At 50.7% G+C, this 23,406-nt stretch overlaps 1 protein-coding gene across 2 annotated transcripts in view; it reads left to right on the top strand.

Annotated features, from left to right (window-relative positions):
* KCNIP3 (potassium voltage-gated channel interacting protein 3) overlaps positions 1-16,416 on the top strand; it is an 88,909-nt gene extending 72,493 nt beyond the window's left edge. For both annotated transcript variants that reach the window (XM_060654066.3, XM_060654072.3), the window contains 7 exons: positions 5,016-5,140; positions 5,638-5,707; positions 5,923-5,993; positions 11,956-12,063; positions 12,773-12,877; positions 13,534-13,596; positions 14,258-16,416. In XM_060654066.3, the coding sequence (XP_060510049.1) occupies positions 5,016-5,140; positions 5,638-5,707; positions 5,923-5,993; positions 11,956-12,063; positions 12,773-12,877; positions 13,534-13,596; positions 14,258-14,305 (590 nt within the window). In that variant the 3' untranslated portion in view covers positions 14,306-16,416. The remainder of the gene's footprint in view (positions 1-5,015; positions 5,141-5,637; positions 5,708-5,922; positions 5,994-11,955; positions 12,064-12,772; positions 12,878-13,533; positions 13,597-14,257) is intronic.
* Positions 16,417-23,406: the final 6,990 nt, after the last annotated feature.

Genomic DNA, 23,406 nt, shown 5'->3' with positions numbered 1-23,406 from the left:
ACCATTGCGTAAATTTATGAGATGATTGGTATAATAAGGTTAATTAATGCATCCATCATGTCACATAATTACCCTGTGTGTGTGTGTGTGTGTGTGTGTGTGTGTGTGTGTGCACGCGCGCGCGTGCACATGCGTGCATATGTGTGGTGGCAGTAGAACATTTAAGATCCGTTATCTTAGCAACTTTCAAGTATACAACACAGTATTGTTAACTAGAGTCTACACGCTATACATCGGATCCCCAGAACTTACTCATTTGATAACTGGAAGTTTATACCCTTTGACCAACATCTCTTCATTTCCCCTATCCCTCAGCCCTGGCAACCACCAATCTACTCTCTGTACCTATAAATGTAGTTTCTTTTTTTTACATTCCACGTATAAATGAGACCAAACAGTATTTGTCTTTCTATGCCTAACTTATTTCACTTAGCATAATGTCCTCAAGGTCCAGCCATATTGTCACTGTAATTTTCATTCTTGTACGGTCCTTGTGTGATTGAGGAGTGAAGATTACTGGACTAGTAACATGGGTCTCGGGTGATTCTTCACAAAAGCAGTTTGTATGGAGTGGTGGGGTAAATGCCCCCTAGGAGTAAGTTCATTCAGGGGAGACTAGGAGAGGAAGTAAAGACCAAGAGTTAAAGAAGAAGAGAAAAAAGAAATAGCTGGAGGGGATGGTAAGGTTCGAGGAAGTTTTGTTTTCTTGCTTTTTATTCAGTGGAAGAAATAGCAACAAATTTAGGATATTTGTTTTGTTTTTATTTTTTGGCCCATAGGGGCCATTACCAGTCATGGTAATGTTCATGGGACATTACCAGTCTTGGCCCATTTAAATTTTTTTAATGTTTATTTTAAAAAAATTTTTTTAATCTTTATTTTTGAGAGAGAGAGAGAGTGTGTGTGTGTGTGAGCGGGGAGGGGGCAGAGAGAGAGGGAGACACAGAATTCGAAGCAAGCTCCAGGCTCAGAGCTGTCAGCACAGAGCTCGACACGGGTCTCAAACTCACCGGTCGCAAGATCATGACCTGGGCTGAAGTCGGACGCTTAACCAACTGAGCCACCCAGGCTCCCCAGTCTTGACCTATTTAAAACCCCTCTCAGTCAGTTAAGCATCTGCCGCCTGATCTCAGCTCAGGTCTTGATCTCAGGGTCATGAGCCCTGCTTTGGGGTCTGTACTGGGCATTGAGCTCTGCGCTGGGTGAGAAACCTCCTTTAAAAAAAGAGAACCCGTCTTTCATTTTGCTATCTTTTTTCCCTTTTATCACATGTCCTTCTCCTGTAGGCAATTATCTAGTTTTTATTTAATATGTTTCTACTCTACATATAGGTCCCCTTTATTGGTGCCTAGTTCTACGAATTTTGACAAATGCGTAATAATGTAACCACTACCACAATCAAGATATAGAACAATTCTATCCCCACAAAAAATTCTCTAAGGCTGCCTTTTTTTTTTTGTCATTAACACGTCCCTTGCTCCATAGCCCTTAGTAGCCACTGATATATTGTCATTCCCCGTGATTTGCATAATTTTGTCTTTTCCAGATGTCATACATTAACCAGCCTCTCGAGTCTGGATTAGTTCACTTGCTAATGCACTCGAGGTTCATTCATGCTGCTGCGTATATCAATAGCTTGTTTACTTTTATTGCTGAGTGATATTCCACTGGGTGAATGTACCACAGATGATGTATCCACTCCCTGGTTGAAGGACATTTGGGTTATTTCCAGCTTTGGGTGACTGTCAATGAAGTTGCTCTAAACGTTTGCGTAAAAGTTATTGTGCTCTGTCTCTCTCTGTCTTTCAAAAATGAATAAACATTAAAAAAAAAAGAGGCGTGGAGTAGTATTTCCTTGTGGTTTTAAATTGTATTTCCACAATCGCCAGTGGTGTTCGACACCTTTTTATGGGATTATTTGCCATCGGTATGTCCTCTATGGTGAAGTGTTTGACCAAGTCTTTGCCCACTTACCAACTTGAGTTGTTTTCTTACTGTTGAGTTTCGAGAGTTCTTCACATAATCTGGATATCCTTCATCAGATATATGCTTCGTAAATATTTTCTCCCAGTCTGGAGTTTACCTTTTTATTTCACAGTATCTCTTGTTGAGCAAAAGTTTTAGTTGTTATTAAAAAGTACAGTTTATCAACTTTTCTTTTATGGATCATGCTATTGGTGTCATGTCTAAGAACTCTTTGCCTAAATCCAGGCCATAAAGCTTCCTAGTCTATGACTCACTTACTGGGTTTCTTAATAACTTTATTGGTTTTTCCTCCATGTTTCTCTGTTTTTTTTTCAATGATTTTTACTCTTATTTTTATTATATCCTTTCTTCTAATAACCTTGAGCTTAATTTGCTCTTCTTTTCCTGGATTCTGAAAAACTTAGATCTAGAAGTTTCTATCATTGACTTTAGACCTATCTTCTTTTCTAATAAAGTAACATAAAACTATAACTTTCCCTCTAAACACGGATTTATCTGCATCCAGAAATTTTTGGTTTGCTGTATTTTCGTTATCATTCAGTGCAAAATATTTCAAAACTCACCTTGTGATTTTCCTTCTCTGATGTTTGAGTTCATTAGAAGTGTGTTGTTTAATTTCCAAACGTTTGGGATTTTTTTTTATTGTTCTTGTTTTTTTGGGGGGATCTCGATTTAATACCATTGTGGTCAGAATTTTGCTTTTTATTCCAGCATCTGGTCTGTCTTAGTAACCACAGAATGTGCTCCCGAAAAGAATATGTACTCTACAGTTGTTGGGCAGAAGGTTCTATAAATATTAATTTGATCAAATTGGTTGAGAATGTCTTTCACATCTTTTGTATGTTTACTTATGGTACCATTTACTGGAAAAGGGTGTTAAATACTTCAATTGAAATTGTGGTTTATCTGTATCGCCCTTTTAGTTTTGAATGTTTTTGTTTCAGGCATTTTAAAGTTGTTGCTAGGTATATGTATATATTTTATATTGCACTATCTTCTTGATGAATTAATCCTCATATCATTATAAAACGTTCCTCTTTGCCTCTAGTAGTACCCTTTGCCTTGAAGTCTACTTTGTCCGTCATTAATAGAGCCACACCAGGTTTCGTATTCCTTTCCACTCTTTTACTTTACATCTGTGGCTTTGACTTAAGGTATCCTTTTTGTAAGTAGCACATAGTCAGGTCTGGCTTTTTCATCCATTCTGAAATGCCTACCTCTTAGTTGAAGTAAGCAACCAATTTTTAACATCTATTTATGCTGCTGTGTGTCCCTTTAACGCACTGCATGGCTCGCCTTGCCGTGTGTGCATCCCCCATTTTGTGCCCACCCGTCCTGCCTGTGATGGCCTCCAACTCCCCGATCAAAGATACTATTGCCGTGAACGTCAATGTACAGTCCCCTTAGCTGGCTGAGATCCTGTTTGGGATGTTTATTCCGAGTAGAATCGCTGGCTTCCAAAATTTACCGATACTAAACTTGACGGAGGATTGCCAGATTCAACAGTATGTCCACATGGTGAAGGGAATGATCCAGAAGGGAGAGGAAAAAAAGATGATGGGTAAAGAGGAAACAGTGGGGAAACTTGCGGCAGTCACGTGCTTGAGACAGTGAGAGGGTCTGGGACCTACTGTGCACACGGAAGGGTTTGCCTTGGCCAGGAACCAGGACAGTGGTTCCCAGAGGAGGAGGGAAAGAGGATGTTTAGGCCAATACAGGTAGACCGGTAGATGTGGGGAGAAATTTTCTTCTGTGGCTTCTGTTTTCTCAGGGATGTAGGAAGCATCCTGAGAGTAAGGATGGGGCAGGAGGCACTGGGAATTTAAACAGACGGAAGGTATGAAATGGTTATCCTGGAGATCAGGCATGTGCATGGACCAAGGCAACAGCCTGATTGCTGGGCACCTTTGCAGGGCACGGTGGCCCTCAGTGGGAGCCAGCAGTACTCATGGGAGAGGCCCAGAATGGGGCAGCCCAGCACAGGGCTCAGGGTGCTCCCGTTAGCAGTATTCCATGTCTGGCACTGCACTAGGCTCTGCGGGCACAGGGTGGGCAGTTCAGGGAGGCTCGCAGCCCTTACCCTGCAGTGGGAACAAGCAAGCAGCTTATGAGATCGTCGTGGGCTTACCATTTTGCTTTGCAGGATGCCAGGGGAGGCCAGGGATGCTGAGAGTGCAGTGGGTGGGGATCTTGCTTTTCATTTCGGTGAAAAGTTCTGTAATTATGTGAGCATGCTGCTCAGCAAGGTGTAGGTGCTCAGTGCTGTTTTGTCTGTAGCTTTATTTTGTGTTGTAAGAGTGATGCATGCCATATCAAAGGATGTTAGAAAAATGTAAAAAAAAAAATCATAAATAAAAAAGTAAAGATCACCTGAAATTTACCTCCGCACCCCCCCCCCCCCAAAGGTAACCATGGTTAATTAACATTTTGATGTTATTATTAAAGGCTAGGTCTGGTCCCTGCCCTATGGGCCCTTGAGATCTGACCTCCTACCCAGGTGTGAATGACAGCTTCACACCAAATACAGCCAATGAGCAGCATGTTAGGCTAGATGGGCCAAGGGGGTGACCTCCCCATTCCTGGGGGGAAATCAGGGAGGGCAGCATGGAGGAGGTGGTCCAGGAATTGGGTCTTGAAGCCTGAAGGTCCTTTGAGCTTGTCTTGCTGTCTTTTTTTCCTCCCATCTCCCTTTGTTCAGTGTCTCTCTAGGATCAGACCAGCTCCTGCCCCCCCCCCCCCATCCCACATGTGGCTGAAAGGGTGGACATGCTCGAGGTGAGGCAAGTGGGGAGAGCTAACTCTATGTGAGGAGCAAAGCAGCAGAGCAGCCATGAGACACAACTCCTGAGAATGTCATTCCCCCATAGCCCCACCTTTTGTGCAGTGCACAGCCCGTGGGGCCATACCTGGTAGTCATGTAAGGAGAGTTCCTCCACCTCTACTTTAGCCCATGGCCTGGTGCCCACAATAGAGCAAAAGAAGGAGCAAGGGCATTTGTTCCACCCTCCGGGGTCTGTGTCTCCTTCCAGACAGCAGCGACAGTGAGCTGGAGCTGTCTACAGTGCGCCACCAGCCAGAGGGACTGGACCAGCTGCAGGCACAGACCAAGTTCACCAAGAAGGAGCTACAGTCCCTCTACAGGGGCTTCAAGAACGTGAGTGCTCCCCATCCCCTTGGGAGACGCCCGGACCCACCTAGCCCTCCTGGCCCAAGCTCCAGGCAGGAGAGACCCTGGCCCAGGGGCACCTTCTAAAACTTCCCCAGGGCACAGCAAATATCCCAGGGGCCTTGATGGGTCTCTTGTTTTGTGGGAGAGCTGTCTGGGGGTGGGTCAAGTCCCAGAATCAGTATTCTGAAGGCACCATCTTCCATGCTGTGTGTCTCTGATGCTGGCAGAGGGGAGGAGCATAGGGAGGGACCAACTTGGCATGAAGGGACAACCCGCCACCCTCCCACTCACCCCCCACCTGCATCACCCTGCCCCACCACCAGGCTTTTCCCAGCTCGGGCCTCAGTAGAGCCCAGCAGTATCTCAAGCAGCAGGTATCCCCAGAGGGAGGGGCAAGGCCAGACCCTGTGGAGTTTGGGCAGGGGGTGGGGGGGTGCGCTAGGGATGGCTGAGGTCACTGAGGGGGTGGCTTCCTGCTGCAGGAGTGTCCCACGGGCCTGGTGGATGAAGACACCTTCAAACTCATTTACTCACAGTTCTTCCCTCAGGGAGGTGAGTCTGAGGCCAGTCCCCCTGGCTCTTCCCAACCCTCCCCGCCCGCCCCCCATGGCACCTCTACAAACAGTGGGTGTCACCTTTAAAGGGGAAGGGATCCTTGCCTCCACCCTTTGCCTGCAGCCTGGAGCTGCCTCTGTCCTCTTGGAAAGGTGGGGCACTCCAGCCCCGGAATGGCAACACACCCCAGCCCTTGCCCTTGCTCTCCCCAGATGCCACCACTTATGCACACTTCCTCTTCAACGCCTTCGATGCCGATGGGAATGGGGCCATCCGCTTTGAGGTAGGTCCCCGTTGCCCCCTCCCACACCCCCTGCCCCTCTAGCCCACAGTGGGGGCGGGGGATCTCCCTGCCTGGGTGCCACCCTCTCGGGCCTTTCAGTGGCCCAGACATGATCCTGGGTGTAAACGATCCAGTGTGTCAGCCAGAGAATGGGTGGACGGTGCCCGGTTGGCCCTGGGCCTCGCTGAAGTTAGGGACAGTCTGGCCACTCTATTCTCATTCAGCCTTTGCTTCCATTCCAGGGCTGCCAAGCCCAGGGAGCTTCTAAGGCACGCGTGAATTTGCATTTGAAAAGGGGGCAAGGATTAACTCTGGGGTCCGTGCTAATAGTGGGGGTTGCAGGCGCCCAGCCCCAGAATCTATCCCTTGCCACAAAACAGGGGGAGCACCCAGCCTGAGCTAGCTTGGTGAGTGACACCTGCCCCCCAGGAGGGCCCTGCCAGGCTCTGTGGGGCGGGCAGAGACGTGGGCGGCACCTAGGCCGGCCACACGGGACCATTTGAGAGAGGCCCCGTCTGTGGAGCCCAGGCCCCAAAAATAGCTGCAGGCGAAAAGCTGAAACCTCTTTGGAGAGGAGAACCTTGCTGAGAGCTGGGCCTGATCGATAACCACCCTGCTCGGCTTCCAGGGCCAAGGGCAGCTGACAGGAAAGCAGAGGAACGAGCGGGCCGGGCTCAGAAAGCCCCTGGACGAGCCGGGGTGTAATAATAACCTGTCGGTAATGCTGCTCAGTTTATTTTTATGCCGCCAGCCAGCCGGCACGTTGACACAGGGGCAGACCGGGTGGGGTGGCCCAAGGCCACAGCCTTGCCCTGTGACCACAGGGGCCCCACCCTCTCCTGGCCACACTCTTGGGGCTAGTGCCTGTGTAAACCTACAGTGTCGTCATCTTTTTTATTTTAAAGGAATACCTGCACACAGTAAAAACCCCAGCATTACCAGGGCACGCAGGAGAAATTGATTGTCCTACCCTGTGACCAGTCTCTCGTGTATCCTTGAAGGGGCACCGAAGAGTTCTGGGAATAAAGTGTGAGAAGCACTCGTGTAATGGACCCAGCCAGGGCTCTGTGAGACAGTTTTTCTCATTCGGAAATCAGATGATCAAACAGCTCACCAGGGGCCCAGTGCGTGGTGGGGGCCAGGAAGGTCTCTGTCACCCTCCTTGGTCTTTGCTCTCGCCCCCCGAGGGAGGGGTCTGGTGGTCCCTTTAAGGTGGTAGGCAGGTGGGGTGTGCTGTCAGTGGCTGGGTTAGGGACACTGGTGCCGAAGCCCCTCTGCTAGGCACCTTCTCAAAAGGTCCTATATCTGTGGCATCCTCCCAGGCCTTCCCGCCTGCTTCTCTGCCATGAAACCCTTTCCTCCGGTTTCATATGGGTGTGTTTGTTTATCTTAAGGACCTTCTTGACTGCAGTGTTCTGCTCTAGGAAAGCTTTTTCAGAAAGAGAGGAGGGCACTTATGTCCCCAGGGACCTTTCAATCAGCAGGCCCTAATCCTGGGTGCACCACGGGTTGGGATCCCCATGGCTGGAAGGACCTCAAGAGGTGGGGGTGACTCTTGACCCCCCTCGCTGCCTCAGACTGAATCTTTCAATGTGCCCTTAAAACAGAAAGTCAGGGGGCGCCTGGGTGGCTCGGTCGGTTAAGCGTCCAACTCTTGGTTTCGGCTCAGGTCACGATCTCACAGTTTTGTGAGTTCAAGTCCCGCATCGGGCTCCATGCTGACAGTGCAGAGCCTGCTTGGGATTCTGTCTCTCTCTGTCTCTCTGTCTCTGCCCCTCCCCCACTTGCGCTGTCTCTCTCTCAAAAGAAATGAATAAACTTAAAAAAAAAAAAAAATTAAGAGGGGCACCTGGGTGGCTCAGTCGGTTAAGCGTCCGGCTTCGACTCAGGTCGTGATCTCGCAGTTTGTGAGTTCGAGCCCCGCGTCGGGCTCTGTGCAGACAGCTCAGCGCCTGCAGCCTGCTTCGGATTCTGTCTCCCTCTCTCTCTCTGCCCCTCCCCCGCTCATGCTCTGTCTCTCAAAAATAAATAAACATTAAAAAAAATTTTTTTTTTTTTTAAATTAAGAAAACAGAAAGTCAGGTCAGCTTATTGATAGTTACAATGATCCCAACCTTTTTTTTTTTCTATTTTTGAGAGACAAGACACCTATTAATTAAAGTTGAACAAAACAGCACACAAGCAAACCTCATCTTCACCAAGCGGGAGCAGTGGTCCCGCGGCCCACCTCAGGGTCTGCCCGCTGCTCTGTTCCTCTTGGGTCCTCTGGGATTCGCCCACAGGAGGGAGCCCGGCATTGGCCTCCCCAGCCCAGGCACGGGCCACGTGTGTACATTGTGATGCATCACAACCCTCTGTGCCTTCCAGGGCCTTTTGTATTCGACCCACTCATTGTACCAGCACGCTGCTGCTCCTTTGGAGAGTTAGGCCCAGTTGTGTGTCTGGAGGAAGGTGCGGCTGCCTCTCCCTTACCTCCCCCTGCAGTAACCCACTCCCTGTGCTGTGTTCACTGGCCAAGCCACATGCGACTGCAGAGTTATGGTTACTAGCTTATGCCTGCAAACCTCTGCTTCCCCTCTCTGGCTGAGCCCCTCCCGTGTGCTCTACTGGATGCCGCTCATGTGCACCCAGGGGTGCCTTAGCCTGGAAACCGAGGCCTCTCTGTGTCACTGTGCCACTGCAGAGACCCTCAGCCTCCCTGCGCTCTGCCTCAGGGACAGCCGCAGAGCAGGGGCTGTGGATGCGATGGACGTCATATGCCTCGGAGTTAAGATCAAGGAGTTACAGCTAGTGACAGTTCCACATGAGATTGTGCCGTGTGGGGCTGGAAATTAATAAACGTTTGTTTATTTATTTAGTGTGTGTGTGTGTGCGTGTGTGTGTGTGAGAGAGAGAGAGAGAGAGAGGGCGCAAGCGGGAGAGGGACAGAGAGAGCAGGGGAGAGAGAATTCCAAGCAGACTCCGGCTGTCGGCCCCATGGGGGCTCCATCCCACGAACCATGAGATCGTGACCCGAGCTGAGATCAAGAGGTGGGATGCTTAACCGACCGAGCCACCGAGGCACCCTGGGGCTGGACGTTTGGAACTACCAAGTACTCCAACGTGTGCTGGCGGGACAGGAGGGAGTCTGTGTGCTAGGGAGGATGGATGGTCTCCCAGAGGACATTCCCACACGTCTCCCTCCTGGTACCGTCACCACTGTTCTTATACCCACACGCTTAGGGACATGGAACGGAGGCGTTCCTCGGTTGTGGCTGATTGTGAGGGCTTGTACACGGCAGACCTGGGTGTGTGCAGACAAGACGGGGGGATGGTGTTGCCAGCACCCTCCGGCGGCCCGCACTAGAACGGGCCATTCCCTGCTGCCTTTGGTCGGACCCCACGCCCTTGCCTCCCACCGGGAAAGCCTGTCAGACCCCAGTGATGTGATTTCAGGGACGCTTCGACTCCTCACTAAATCATGCCCGAGCTTCAGTGATTATTCCCCACACTTGGGCACGTAAGAGCTATCACCTTTCTCCTTTAACGTTTTCAATTTCTTCACTTATACACACCAGGCTTTAAGAGTCCAGTAGATTTACAGGATGTGCCCTGGAAAACCAGCTGTTAACCACCCACCCACACACCTGCGGAGGCAACCCCCTTCTGCTGCTTTAGGGGATTTGCACCATTCGTCTCCATGTGTCCGCACAGTACGCTTGTTGCTGCTTCCTGGCTGCCCGGTTAAAATTTTGTTATTATTATTGGTTTTTGAGAGAGAGAGCACAAGTCGGGCAGGGGCAGAGAGAAGGATACACAGAATCCTTCTGCAAGGACTGGAACCGGGCTCCAAGCTCCGGGCTGTCAGCACAGAGCCCGGCATAGGGCTCGAACTGTGAGATCATGACCTGAGCCAAAGTCGGAAGCTTAACCGACTGAGCCACCCAGGCGCCCCACTGGCTGCCCAGTTTTAGACCACCCGCTCTCTGCTGTGGGGATGAGAGCTGGGTCTCCCATACGCATACACCTTTCCCATCCCCTGGCTTTCCAGAATGCTAGGATTCAGGTGGGACAAGGACCGTGGTTTTACTCTGATGACGTGAATTTGATGCCCCGCTCAGCCTTCTGGTGAGCGGATTATGTTTTTCTTTTCCGCGCATTCTTATTTTGCCTCCAGTTAACAGTGGTCCTGGGTTTTCAGTTGCCCGGGGTCTGTGACCTCGTCATGAATTCACCTCCAGGCCTTTCTCCAGTCTCGGAACGAACGAACGAACGAACGAATGAACGAATGGGCATCTCCCCGAGGACGCTCCTCAGCCTCCAACTGGCTCCACCTCCTCCCCTTTCCCCCGGGTGGGTCTCCTGGTTCTGGAATTCTCCATCTCCCTTGTCCTTGCTTTATTCTGTCTTTTCAGGGGCACAGCTTCCAGCAGCTTCCTATGAAAGAGTATGTGGGAGATAACTTTGGAGCCTGTGGATGTCTGGAAACATCTTCGTTCTATTCTCCCTCTTGCTCGGTACATTGTGTGGGAGCAAAGCTATGGTGGGAAGCTGTCCTCCTTCCCAGCGGTGGTGGCCTCACTTCTTGCAAAACCTGCCCAATCCTGACCCTGTGTACAGGACCTGCTTTTGTGTTGTCCGTTTGGTTCTGTTTTTCTCTCTGGAAGCTTGTAGGATCCTCTTTTTTGCGCCTGGTTTACTGAAATGCCATCATGACCTGTGCCCACAGGCAACACTGTGGGCTGTTTCCATGCACATGTGTTTCCACGTGCTTGGCCTCAGCAGGACCTGGATGCTTCCCGGTCTTCCATCCTGGGGGGAGGGGGGTCCTTCGTCTTCTCTAACCTGCTTTCCTCCATTTCCTTGGTTCTCCTGGGAGCCCCTGGTGCTTGGGCATTGTGTCCTCTATAGGAGACCTCTCATTGTCCTCTTTTCTGTTTTCCAGCTCTTTTGCCTTTTCACACAACTTTATGGAAGATTCCACTTGCTCTCCCAAACCCTCTTCTGAGTCTGTCATTTTGCTTTTGTATTTTTAATTCCCAGGAGCTCTTTCTCGTTGTCAATTATTCCCTTTTTGTAGCATCCTATTCTTATTTTAGGGATGCCGGATTTCCAACCTTCACTTCTGGTCATTTTTGTTAGTCTTTTTTCCTCCTGGAATAATTTTTCTTTCTTCCAGATTGCTTTCCTCTGTTTCCCTTAGTCTCTCTTTCTCGTCGTACAGGCCTCTTCAGATCCAGAAGATCTTATGTTTGAGTGGTAACCAAAACCCTTGGTGCACGGCCTGCCCCGCCCCTGCCCCCCCCCCCCCCGCCCCCAATCTCCACTTCCTGTTCCAGGACAGCCCTTCTCTGCTGCTTCTTTCAGAATAACCTGGGAGGACCCTGTGGGGCAGAGAAGGCTCAACCTGCAAGCCTTCCGGGAAATGGAAGGGAGGGTTTGCTTTTCCACCAACTGCTAAGAGCAGTTGGAGTTTTCACACAGAAGCCACTGGAACATTTATGTCTTATAACATTGTAATAAATTCTCTGTCACACCTCAGAGGTGATTCCAACACACAGGTATGTCATGACCCCAAAGCTGAGCACTATTAGTTTAGCTTTTAAGCCATGAGTTTTCAAGCACCTTGACATGCAGATCCTTGGTAAACTAAAAGTAGAACATTCTCCTTTATTAAAAGAGCACCCAAGGTCTTCTCTTTCAGTAGCCGTGCATTAAATGGGTGTAAGACACCATGTATTTGAATATCTTTATTTGAGAAGATAAGCACCAGCCACCATGCCATTCCCACCACACGCACACACACACACACACACACACGCACACACACGCACACATGCACACACTCACAAGGTGTTGACCTAATGGACATCATCAGCCTGCTCTGTAATGAAGGCTCCTCACCTATAGAGGTGTGAAGGCACACAGCAAACCGGAAGTAAAATCTGGGCATCGGACTCCTCACCCTCCCCTCCCTCCACAGGACTTTGTGGTCGGCCTCTCCATCCTGCTGCGAGGAACAGTTCATGAGAAGCTCAAGTGGGCCTTTAACCTCTACGACATTAATAAGGATGGCTACATCACCAAAGAGGTACAGGGCGGTCGAGGGTGGTGGCCATCTGCCCCTCTTCCTCTCTACTGCTCCACACTCCCAGCCTCTTTCCTCCACTCTCCTGCCACCCTGACTGTCCTGTCTCCCTTTCCTGTCCAGAGACACGGCTCTCAGCTCAATCCTGGAGGGGACAGCAGCCAGGGGGCTCTCCTCCTCTCCCAGGCGCTTGGTCCTGGACATCGGGGTGCAGGGGATTGTGGAGCTGGTGTGCCCCTCACCGGTTCGACCAGTATTCTCAGATCATTCTCTCTCACAGGGAGGTCCTGAGGGAGACACAACTGGAGAAGCTAGGGACAGGGGGAGGAGGAGTGGGCCTCAGCTTCCCCCCAGTCAAGGGGGCAGTGTGGACCCTTAAGGCAGGTGGGGGACCTCACCACACAGGTCTACAGTCAGGTTTTGTTTTGCCCAAACATTTTTTTTTTTTTTGTATATGAAATCGTCGCTACAATTTCAAATTTTGGAGACGGCACATCAAAATCTATCTCCAGCTTCTGGAGAATCAGAGGCCTGCACTGAATAGACTAGATGGGGGTGAGCTCGTCTGTCTCCAGCTTGAACACCCCGCCTGCTCACTCACTGCTGCCCTGGCAGTGCCTTCGCCCTTTGGGGCAGCCCCTCTCCTGGGGCCCTGGTACCCCCCTACATCCTCGCAGCCAGGCTCATGCCTGGCCCTCTGGCCCTGCTCCAGGAGATGCTGGCCATCATGAAGTCCATCTATGACATGATGGGCCGCCACACCTATCCGATCCTGCGGGAGGACGCGCCTCTGGAGCACGTGGAGAGGTTCTTCCAGGTGAGTGCTCCAGCCCTGGGCCTGGAGGGGCAGGGCAGCCAGGGGAGGGAGGGGGCTCCTCCTCTTAGGACAACCCTAAGCAAGCCACTCCCCTCTCTGAGGCCCACTCCCCCCACAAGGAGGTTAAACCGGCACCCCCCACCTGGTTGTCAGGATCCCCCACTCCCTGATCCCCTGAACCTCATCACAGGGCAAGCCAGGGCTTGTAGATTCCAGGGCAACTGACATACCAGGCCAGTGTTCCGGTGCCTTCCAAGAGCTCTCCCAGCTCCTCCAGAAAAACTCCGTAAGAGGAGTGGGGTTGTGGTGCCTTTGTTCTGTGTCCATGGGGACTAAAGGGGCTGAAGCTTCCACCTCCCGTTGGCCGGTGGCCCCTCCTGTGCCTCAGTTGCTCTATCTGCCCTGGCTGCCTGTCAGGGAGGTGAGGGGGTCAGAGGAGCATGGGGATGCGTTCTGGGAAGTGTAAGCCCAGGAAAGCTGCTAGGAAGTGGCCGGGTGTGGGGAACAGACTGGGGAGATGCCAGAGAGGTCAGCTGTGCCACGGAAGTAGCTAGGGAGGGCACTTTACGTGGCCTGGATCCAGGGTAGGAGATAGATGGGACGGGCCGGGATGGAGGCGACCCACAGACTCACTGAGGGCGTGGCTTGAATTACAGAAAATGGACCGGAATAAGGATGGGGTGGTGACCATTGATGAGTTCCTGGAGACCTGTCAGAAGGTAGGTGGCATCCGGAGCTGAGGACACCCAGGGTCCTGCCCCTGCCAGTCCCCGAGCTCCTCCCGACCTCCAAACTCCACGTGCACACTTTTGTCTGGGCCCCATCCCTTTGCCACCTGCTCCATGCCAGTCTACAACCCACAGCCCGTGGCCTCAGCATCCCTTAGACGGCCTTATAGTGCCTCACACCAGAGGGGACAGACGTGGGCCAACAGGAGGATGATTGGGCCGTTGGCCCTCCGGACAGGGTCACGCAGTGAGAGAGGTGCCTGGAGCCTCCCCCAGCGTTGCAGGTGACCTTCGTCTGCAGAGCAGCCTTGTGCGCGAGTGGGAGCGTGGCATGTGCCTCCACCGGCCTCAGCCATCTGCGTCGCTCCCAGAGTGGCCTCTCCGGTGCCCCTGGCCTCCATCTGAGTAGAGCCAGGGGACTTTGTCCGTCAGTGAGACAGCAGCCCCCAGATGGGCTTGCAGTCAGGCCGTGGGGCTGAAGACAGGCTGTGACTCACCAGCCGCCCCTTCACCCAGTGAGACAGACAGAGTGGTCACCGCAGGGTTCCGAGTCCCCGGTGAGAACCTGCTCAAGGTAGGACCAGTTTGGGCACTGTCCCGGCCTGCCCACCCAGGGTCTGACCAGGTCTCTCATCCTTCTCTCTCCACACAGGATGAGAACATCATGAGCTCCATGCAGCTATTTGAGAACGTCATCTAGGACATGTTGGTGGGGAGGGGTGCTTGAGTGGCCATTGCCACCTCTGCCCCCAAAGAAACCTCAGTCCTGCCAGGAGCAGCCTCCATGAGAAACTTTTTTCTAATATATTTGAAAAAGTGAACAGTTTGCTCTGGACACACACATACACACACACACACACACACACACACACACAGCCCATTCCTCTGGGCTGGTGGGGGGTGGGCAGAGGTCAGGGAGGGCCGGAGTCTGGCTGGGAGCTGGATCCAGGTGATGAGAACCACATACCCCGGCCAGTCCCTGTCCCAGGCCAGCGGGGTGGGGCTGCCTCTGGACTGGGCACTGAAAGAGCAGTGTGTGCAGGCTGCTGGCCATGGGGTGCTGCCAGGGAAGTGCTCAAGGTCCCCGACAGAGGAGGCTCCAGTCTCCAAAGGCCCTTCCGGTGTGAGCCCCCTCACCCCTCCCTCCTACCACCCTTCTTTCCCACCATACATGGGCCAGGCTCCGGGGGCTACTCTGGCCTTCCTGCCCCTCAGCCACTCCCTGCTCACTGACCATACTCCCAGAATGCCTGTCCCCACAGGACGCTTGAAGGGGCAGCGGGACCAAGGAAGGGGGGATTAGGAAAGAGGTGGTGATGGAGACAGCCTGCTGTTTCCTCGAAACGCTTCCCTGGGGTCCCAGATGCCTGCCACTCCACTGAGCTGGGCAAGCTCCAGTGATAAGGGGCCCGTGGACTCTCTTCTGTCCGTCCTGGGAAGGGGGATATTCAAGCTCCGGGGTTGGGCTTCTCGGTGGAGAATCGGAGGGGAACTGTCTGCCGAGTCCACTGAAATGGAAGAAGCTTTCCTTTGCCCCAGTCCTAGCTCAGTCGGAATGAAGTGGGTAGGGCTGCCCATTCGCCTCAAGCACTAGAGTGTTCAACCCCAAGGTCTTAATAGGTCCTGAGAAGAGATCACAAAGATCAGGGACTGGGAGCCAAGGAGCCCAGTGGCAGAACAGGCCTGAGAAGGGGCTTCTCCTTCCTTTCCTGTCAGCCTCTGTCTCCTTTGGCCCCCAGCTTGGATGAGCGTCCCCACTACCACTTCCTGGTTAGGGTCCTGAAGCAGTGTGGCCACGCCTCCATACACAGGCTCACGCAGCCCCCTACAAAAAGCACAAGCACCCAGAGTGGCTCAGGTTGCAGCCCACAAGGGGAGCCAGGGACACTCTGCTTTTCCAAGATCAGGCCCTGCTAGTGAGCTGAGGCCTGGGCTGCAGTGGCCCCAGTACAGGCAGCCCTGGGGAAGAAGCTTCCAGGGGGTCAGTTCTGTGCCTCAGAGCAGTGGGGGCTCAAAGCCCATCCCCAGCCCAGCCCACCAACATTCAAAAGCACAAACCCCAGGGACTCTCCTTGACTGGGTTCTGCTCTGGGGATGGAGGCTGATGTCAGCCTGAAGACAGAGCCAGGAATGATGGCTGAGGGGCCTGAGGCTGAATCGTAGGCCAACGGAAACCTGCAGGAGAGAGAGATTAGCTGCTCCCACCCGTCCAGGGCTCCCCAAGAAGGCACCCAGTTCCAGGTAGCATGGGCCTTTCCGAGGAACATTCCCATACAATACATTCCACCGGCTGCCATCCCGTCTCTGCTCAGGCCTGGCCCTAGGGTGAGCAGGGCCCTCAAAGGAAAGGTGGGATGGTGGAGGCTGTGGAGACTGGCCTGATTTGGCCGCGGGCACCCCTTGGCACCCACACACAGGTGGTCCTCTCCCTTGGAGTTGCACTGACACCCCGTCTCCGGTTTGACTGGGGTGTCTTTCTTCCCTCCTCCAGGAGGGCATCAGCTTTCCCTGGCTCAGGGATCTTCTCCCTCTCCATCCACCGCCAGCCCAGCCCTCCCAGCCGGTGTAGCTGTGCTTCTAAGGGGCCGTAGGAAAGGGTCACCACCATGCCCCTGCCCCTCTTGGCCTTGGGCCAGACTGGCTGCACATCCAACCAGGAGGGGTCTGTCTCCCACGCTGGGATGCGGACTGGCCGCATGTCTGCATGGCAGAAGTGTCTCCCTTGGGCGCAGCCTGGGAGGGTGGTTCCTGTTCTCAGCGCCCACAAATATTCAGTCCTGTATATTTTAATAAAATAAACTTGACAAAGAAGAGGGACTCTTGTTGGCTTTATCCCAACTCTGAATTGCAGTATAGCCCTTCCCATCCCTGCTGCTATTAGCCATGGCTCCTGCCCAGTGCTGTGCTGGTAAATGTCTTTTGCATTCCCCGAATTGTAGCATTTGCCAATTTCCACGCTCGCTGGATTTCAGGCTCTCACTGTGGTATCACTGAAGGCGGAGTCGGGAAGAAAGAGAGGCCCACAGTTGGGAAGCCTTTACGAGAAGCTCCAGTCCTGCAACCTATGCAGAGCCAGTGGGGCAGGGTGACTTCTTGAGGTGCTACTTGTATTTCATTCCCAGACCATTTTTCTTTTCCAGTTCCAGGAAGTCATTTCTGCCGTGTCCCCTTGGCTGGAGGGTGCAGGTCACAGGGCAGAAGTAGAATCTATCTGAAGGCATCTTCCTTTCCTGGTTTTATTTTCAAAAGTGTAAACTCTGGATTATGCCAGGGGAGGGGCAAGAAGTGAGAACCTGACAGGGAAGAGATGAAGGGGTTTCCCCCACTCAAGGATGGGGAGGAAGGAGGTTCTGGGGTCGTCTGCTTCAAGGACCAGACCCCAGGCCACGTGACATCACCTCCACAGTGAACACAGACCCACGCCTCCATGAGTCACCAGGTTTGGCCGGTGGGCATCTCAACAATAGTTGGGAGGAGAGACGACAGGAACCCACTTTTACCATCACACACACCAAAGGCTCCACTCCGCCTGAGCTCCAGGGCCTTGGCACAATCCAGGTAAGGAAGCCCTGACCTTGCTGTCTAGGATGGGATGTCCTGCATTTGCCGTGGGCTGACCTCCATGCTGAGCATGTTCACTCTGGTCACAGCCTAAAGAGCACAGGTGGGGAAGCTGGGCTAAAAGGTGTTAGGTCCTCCCAGCTGTTAAAAATGGGGCCAAGAAGTGGCTCTAAGCTGGGTGTAAGCACTGAATCACCTACTTAGTGACGGGCTACAGAGCTCAGAGTCAGGAAAGTCCACCATCCATCCATGTAGCCATCCTTTCGTCCATCCATCATCCATTCACCCATGTATCTATCCACGCATCCATCCATCTATCTCCATCCACCCATTTCTACATCTGTTTTCCACTCATTGACTCAGTACCTTCCTCACCTGGACACCCAGGGCAGAGATGGTGACCAGGCTATGCCCCCTGTGTGGCTGGGTGGCAGTGAGGGGTTCAGAAGGAGCCCTGAGTTCAGGGACAGGAGACCTTAGTCGTGACCTGGGCCTGAACTTGGGACAAGTCCCATTCTCTCTCTCTCTCTCTCTCTTTCTGTCTCTCTGGGTCTTGACGTAGAAGACAAGGAGGGAACACTTTCCAACTCATTTTAAAGACTGGTATTACCAGGATTTTTTAAAAACTCAATCATAGGATAAGAAAAAAAATTACAGGACATTCTCAACTATGAAACAAAGATGTAAGAAATAAGAATATCAGTAAACTCCTTTCAACAATGTTATATTAGATGTACATGATATATGCAATATATCATGACAGATAGGGGTTTACCCCCCAGAAGTGCAAGGTTTAACATTTAAAAATATAGGCTTTTCAGTTTCCAATAACATGGAGTATCTGGGTATCTGGATTATTCCTTCCACCTAAAACAACTAAAAATCTAGAATAAAAGAATTTGTTAGAAGCATCATTGAACTGCCCAAATGGTAAAGCGTTCTTGGACCAGGAACTGAGTGGATGTGGAAATTCAAGATGTAAGCAGAGCCCTGAAAGGATTTTTTTGAAACAGGTGAGATTGGCTGTGCTTCGGTTTCACATCCTGCCAAAGCCCAAGGAATAAGAGATAAAGCCCAGGATCCACTCAGGTGAGGAGTCTATCAAGAAATCCTTCCTCCCTAAAACTGGAGCACCAGTTACACCCTTGGAGATAATGAAGGTGAAATAGAAGAAAACCCAGCCGTTCCCACATTCTCCCAGGAGACTGCAAGAAAAGTTGACTACCTCAAGCCCTCGGTAAAACAGTAGGAAAATTCACCCCTAAAATTAGGAATCATGAGCTAAACCCCATGTGAATTTGCAGCCCAAATTCACACAGAAAATATGATTGGGAATTTAATTTGTAGTGATCCTTGTACAGTTAAGGAAAATGAACAGATTTCAGTCAACAATGACTAAGTATTCAAAGAAACAAGGCACCGTAATTGATATTTAGCAGAAACAACAGGTTGCATCAACAGACCCAGAGGGCTTCAGATAATGGAATTACCAGACACAACTATAAAATGACTCTATTTAATATGTTTATAGAAATAAAAAGCAGGGGCACCTGGTGGCTCAGTCGGTTAAGCCTCTGACCGGCTCAGGTCAGTATCTCACGGCTTGTGAGTTTGAGCCCCACGTCGGGCTCTGTGCTGATAGCTCAGAGCCTGGAGCCTGCTTTCAATTCTGTGTCTCCCTTTCTTTGCTCCTTCCACACTCATGTTCTGTTTCTCTGTCTCTCAAAAATAAATAAACATTAAAAAAAATTTTTTTAAAGAAATAAAAGGCATACTTGAAAAGACATATAGAAAATACACTATACTGAATGCCTAAGCATATGTGAAAAAAGAATCAAGTAAAACTTCTGGGAAAAAAAAAAAAAAAAAAAAAAAATATATATATATATATATATATATATATATATATATATATATATATATATCACATTTAAAACTCAAGGAATGGGTTTAACAGTAAATCAGACCCAGCTGACAAAAGAATCAGTGACTTGGAATTCTAAATCTAAAGAAATTATTCAAATTGTAACTCAGAGAAACGAAGAAATAGAAACTACGATACAGGTAAATAAACAGAAAATAGAGTGAGAAAATAAACCTTAAATCTCAATGGGGTCCCTAAAGAAAAAAATGGAAACTGTCGGGAAGTTCTAGACTTGACCAACACTGTTTTAGTCATGGTTCTTCTGGTGGAAGAGGATTGGCTCACACGACCATGGGGACTGGCAAGTCTGAAATATGCAGGGCAGGGTGGCAGGCTGGAAACTCAGGCAAGAATTGAAGTCCAGAGTTTGCAATCTTGAGTCCAAGATTCATAGGGCAGGCCAGCAGGGCAGAACCTGGGGCAAAATTTCTGTGGTAGTCTTGAGGTAGATTCCTTCTTCTTCCAGGAAACCTAAGTTTTGGCTCCTAACGCCTTCAACTGACTGAATAGGCCCACCCACATTCTGGTGGGTAACCTGCTTTACTTAAAGTCTCCTGATTGTAAATAGCGAGCGCATCACAAGATACCTTCACAGAGACATTTAGATTAGTGTTAGGCCCCATAGCTTAGCCAAGTTGACACAGAAGATTAACCATTACAGAAACAAATACACTGATTTAAGAAATTCAAACAAGTCCCAAGCAGGCTAAATGAAGGAAACTGTCACCTAAGACATATGATAGTGAAACTGCAGAACACCAAAGACAAAGATCACCGAGCCAGACAGACAGGAAAGAGCGACAGACTGACAAATGACATCTCATCCGTAACGATGATGCTAAAAGACAGTGGAATATCTTCAATGTGTTCAAAATAACTGCCCACCTGGAATTTTAGACTGGGCAACATAAAAATGTTTTCAGACAAACACAACTTTGCCATCAACAGACACTTGAGAAAATCCTGAGAGATTTACTTCACCTCCCCCAGCTACAAAGTCCACGGTACGAAAGCATGAAGAGCACAGACAGCAGTAAATATTCAACCCGGTTCCCTGTTCCGGGCACTGCCTCTGTGAAACTTCCCTGGTGCGTGCAGTGTCCTTCTGCTACCAAGCCTCTTTCCCCACACTCTCACGGGCCCCAGGGGTACCAATTGGTCTGAAGACCACCCTTCCTGCAGGATGTGGCCTTTCACATACTAAGCCATCAGCAGCTTATGGATTAGCTGCCCTGGGAAAGGTGTCAGGGCTGGTCCAGTCAGCTGTGTGGGCCAGGATGAAGTGACTGGCCACCCAGTAATCAGAAGTCCGGACTAGAAAGGCTGCCCAAGGTGGAGGGGGTGGTAGGGATTGAGGGAGGCTTCTTATCTAAATTTCCTCCTCCCCTCCACCCTGCCCCAAGATAGAGAAGATACCTCTAAGGCCCTGTGACATTTAGGGCACAGGGCCCATGCTTCAGTTCCGGAGCTTTCGGTTTCATCCCAAGCACATCAGTTTACCTTGCTGATCCTCCGTTTCCACGCTGTAAATGAACAGAAAAACAATCCTCTGATGGAATTGTTACAATGATTAAATATCAATATTTACTAGCCTCTTGATAAATATGCACATCTTTTCTTCTTACCCCACAGAAGTTTTCATGTATTTTTTTCCCCTTCTATATAAGGGTGACTTGTGCTCGCTTCGGCAGCACATATACTAAAATATATAAGGGTGACTCATACCAGTAAGTCACCAGAGAAAGGACAGATGTTTCAAAAGGAGTTTCCAGGTATTGGAATGAATTGGAAATAAATCAATCTGTTATGGTTCCCAGTTTCCCTGGAAACCCCAAAGCCTATTTGGGGACCAGTTGGCTAACGGGGAGCAATCTGTACCAGTGAGGCCATATTGGGTAACCCATAGTCCACATGCCCCACCCTTCTGCCACCAATCACTTCGTGGCCAGGTTGACTGATCTCGCTCGCTCTCCCTCTCCCTCTCCTCTCTCTCTCTCTCTGTTCCTCTCGAGAGACATGATACATGGCCCCAGACATGAGACATGGCCCAGAGCAAGTGCAGAAGTTCCTGTGGCCTGGCTTGTCTCATTCCCTCACACGGCCTATCCAAGAGGCTTCTTCTTTGGTGCTTTCCTGCAAGGAATAGGAAAAGTGAGGCCCAGAGACATTGGGTAAGGTGCCCGTACCCTTCCCTATCGTGTTCTGCTCCAGACTTTCCAAAGCAATGGCCAGTCTACGATTTAGAAGATGAATGGCTTCTCTTTTCCTCCCCACGTGGAGGTTTCATTGGAGACACCGTTTGCTTGTGGTTACAAGTACTGTGCTTCCCCGTTGACCACCAGGGGGCGACTGCGCTGCAACCGGGCCTCCTCACCGATTTCCCTGCCCTCCACAGGCTCCAGAGGAAACTACGGGAGGGAAGCTGCTAGTCATTTCTTTCACAGCCCAAAGATATTTTCGTATTTCTGCCTCATTCTGCACATGGTTTCCCCCCAGAAAACCCAATTGATCAAGTAACAGTTCCACAAAAGTCTACCAAGCTGGGTGCTGGGAGAGAAGATACACTTGTCAGTCCCTATTTGATTGGCTAGGACACACATAAGCACTCATCAGGCTGCATAACTGTTACCACACTGAGCAGATTTCATTCCAGCCCATGGCAAGTAAGTTAACGTTTGGATTCCCCACTTAGGTTTACCCACTTGGCTTTTGAAAATCCTGAAGAAAGCTTGAAAACCTCAATGACACCCTGTAGGGTCTAAAAAGCCAGACAGGAGACAGTAGTTTGTCGCAGAAACATCTGGGCTGTCAGAGACCCTACGAGAAAGAGTCGTGTGTAGAGCACGCATCAAACAGCTGAGGGTGTGATCCCGACAGAACCAAACTTTGAAACAACCACACCGTCCCGTAAAACACTTGTGGGGACGGAGATTTTTTTTTGCAAGCTCTCAGCACTCTCCGGTCTCTAACCTTTGCTCGGTGCCCTGGAGCCTCAGCAACAGCCAAGGTCACAGGCGGTCTGTTCATGAGCTTCTAATCATTATGTGTCTACTCGGGGTGGTTTTCTGCCTCCTCCTCCACGCCAGGCAGTGACACTCCACTCATCCTCGTCCCTGCCCCTGCCAAGTTCCAAATTCCTGGGTCTACGCTAAGGGAGGCATCATTCTACCTTTATTAGATACCTTCTCATACACTATGTGTGGGCTGCAATGTGAGACCACGGGGATAAACCACTGTCTCTGCCTTTGGGAAATTCAAGTCCGGGGGCCCAGAAGGCAAAATGTCCACGGGAGTGATTCGGACCATGACAGAAGTTACCACGAGGCACATGCCAGGGTGGGGGACAAAGCTCATTGGGAAAGACTGCCAGAGGACCTGGACGTCCCACAGAACTGTGAGTAAAACAAGAGGAACCAGGCTCAAAGCGAGGAACTGAGGGGCCCGCCTCAGTATAAGTATTTGTGATGTCCGTTTTAGAGTGGCTGGGAGCCTTTTTTCCCTTGTCCATCCTGCCTTCCCCTGACACATTCCAGAGGGGAGCTGTGCTGCAGTCAGTAAGGCTTTGAGAGCTAGTTGTGAGGCTCTCCTCGAGCCAGGTTCTGTCATCCTGGACATGGTTCGTTGTTCTTTTCACTGGTCCATTAACCTTCTGCATCCCAGACAAGCTTCCAAGGCCATGGACACTGTTGCCGGCCCAAAGCTGGTGCTAAGCCCCCTCTCCCTGCCCCCCTTACCCACTCACATGAACCCTAGCCCTTCAGGTTAGGGGAATACCAGAGGCAAGCTATCTGTGGTTTCACATGAGCCAGCTCTAATCACATGGACTTTGTCTGAACTAGCTTGTTATAAAGAGAATGTGCAGAATCTAGCTGCCTGCAAAGTGAGGTCTGCAGGGTTCAGAGATTAGAGAAGAGGGCGGGGTATAGGTAGGGTCAGTCTGCACAGGGAATGGTGCCTATAGGCCAGAACCAGAGACAATGTGGCCCAGACTAAACCCTTCCCTAAGCAGGGCCAAGATGAGGGATCTGTAAGAAACACTCTATCCATCATACCCACCACACCCCTCTTGAAGGGGAAGATACAGGTTTAATTAGACCCTGGCCAGAGCTGAGAGGTCCCAGAGAAGGGACAATGTAACAAGAGTCCAACCCACAAACTTCCCTAAGACATCTGTCCCGACTGCTGAGGGCCATCAGTCTTAGAACAGGGCTCCCTAACAACTGCTGTGTACTTTTTTGTTTTGTCTATTCCTCCACTAGGAAACCCCAGCTTCCCTCTAACTCATATATCTTTGCTTTCACACCTCGATCTGGACG

Source organism: Panthera onca, chromosome A3 (assembly GCF_046562875.1).
Source record: "Panthera onca isolate mPanOnc1 chromosome A3, mPanOnc1 haplotype 2, whole genome shotgun sequence".
NCBI lineage: Eukaryota > Metazoa > Chordata > Mammalia > Carnivora > Felidae > Panthera > Panthera onca.
This window is presented reverse-complemented; position numbering and strand designations above follow the sequence as displayed.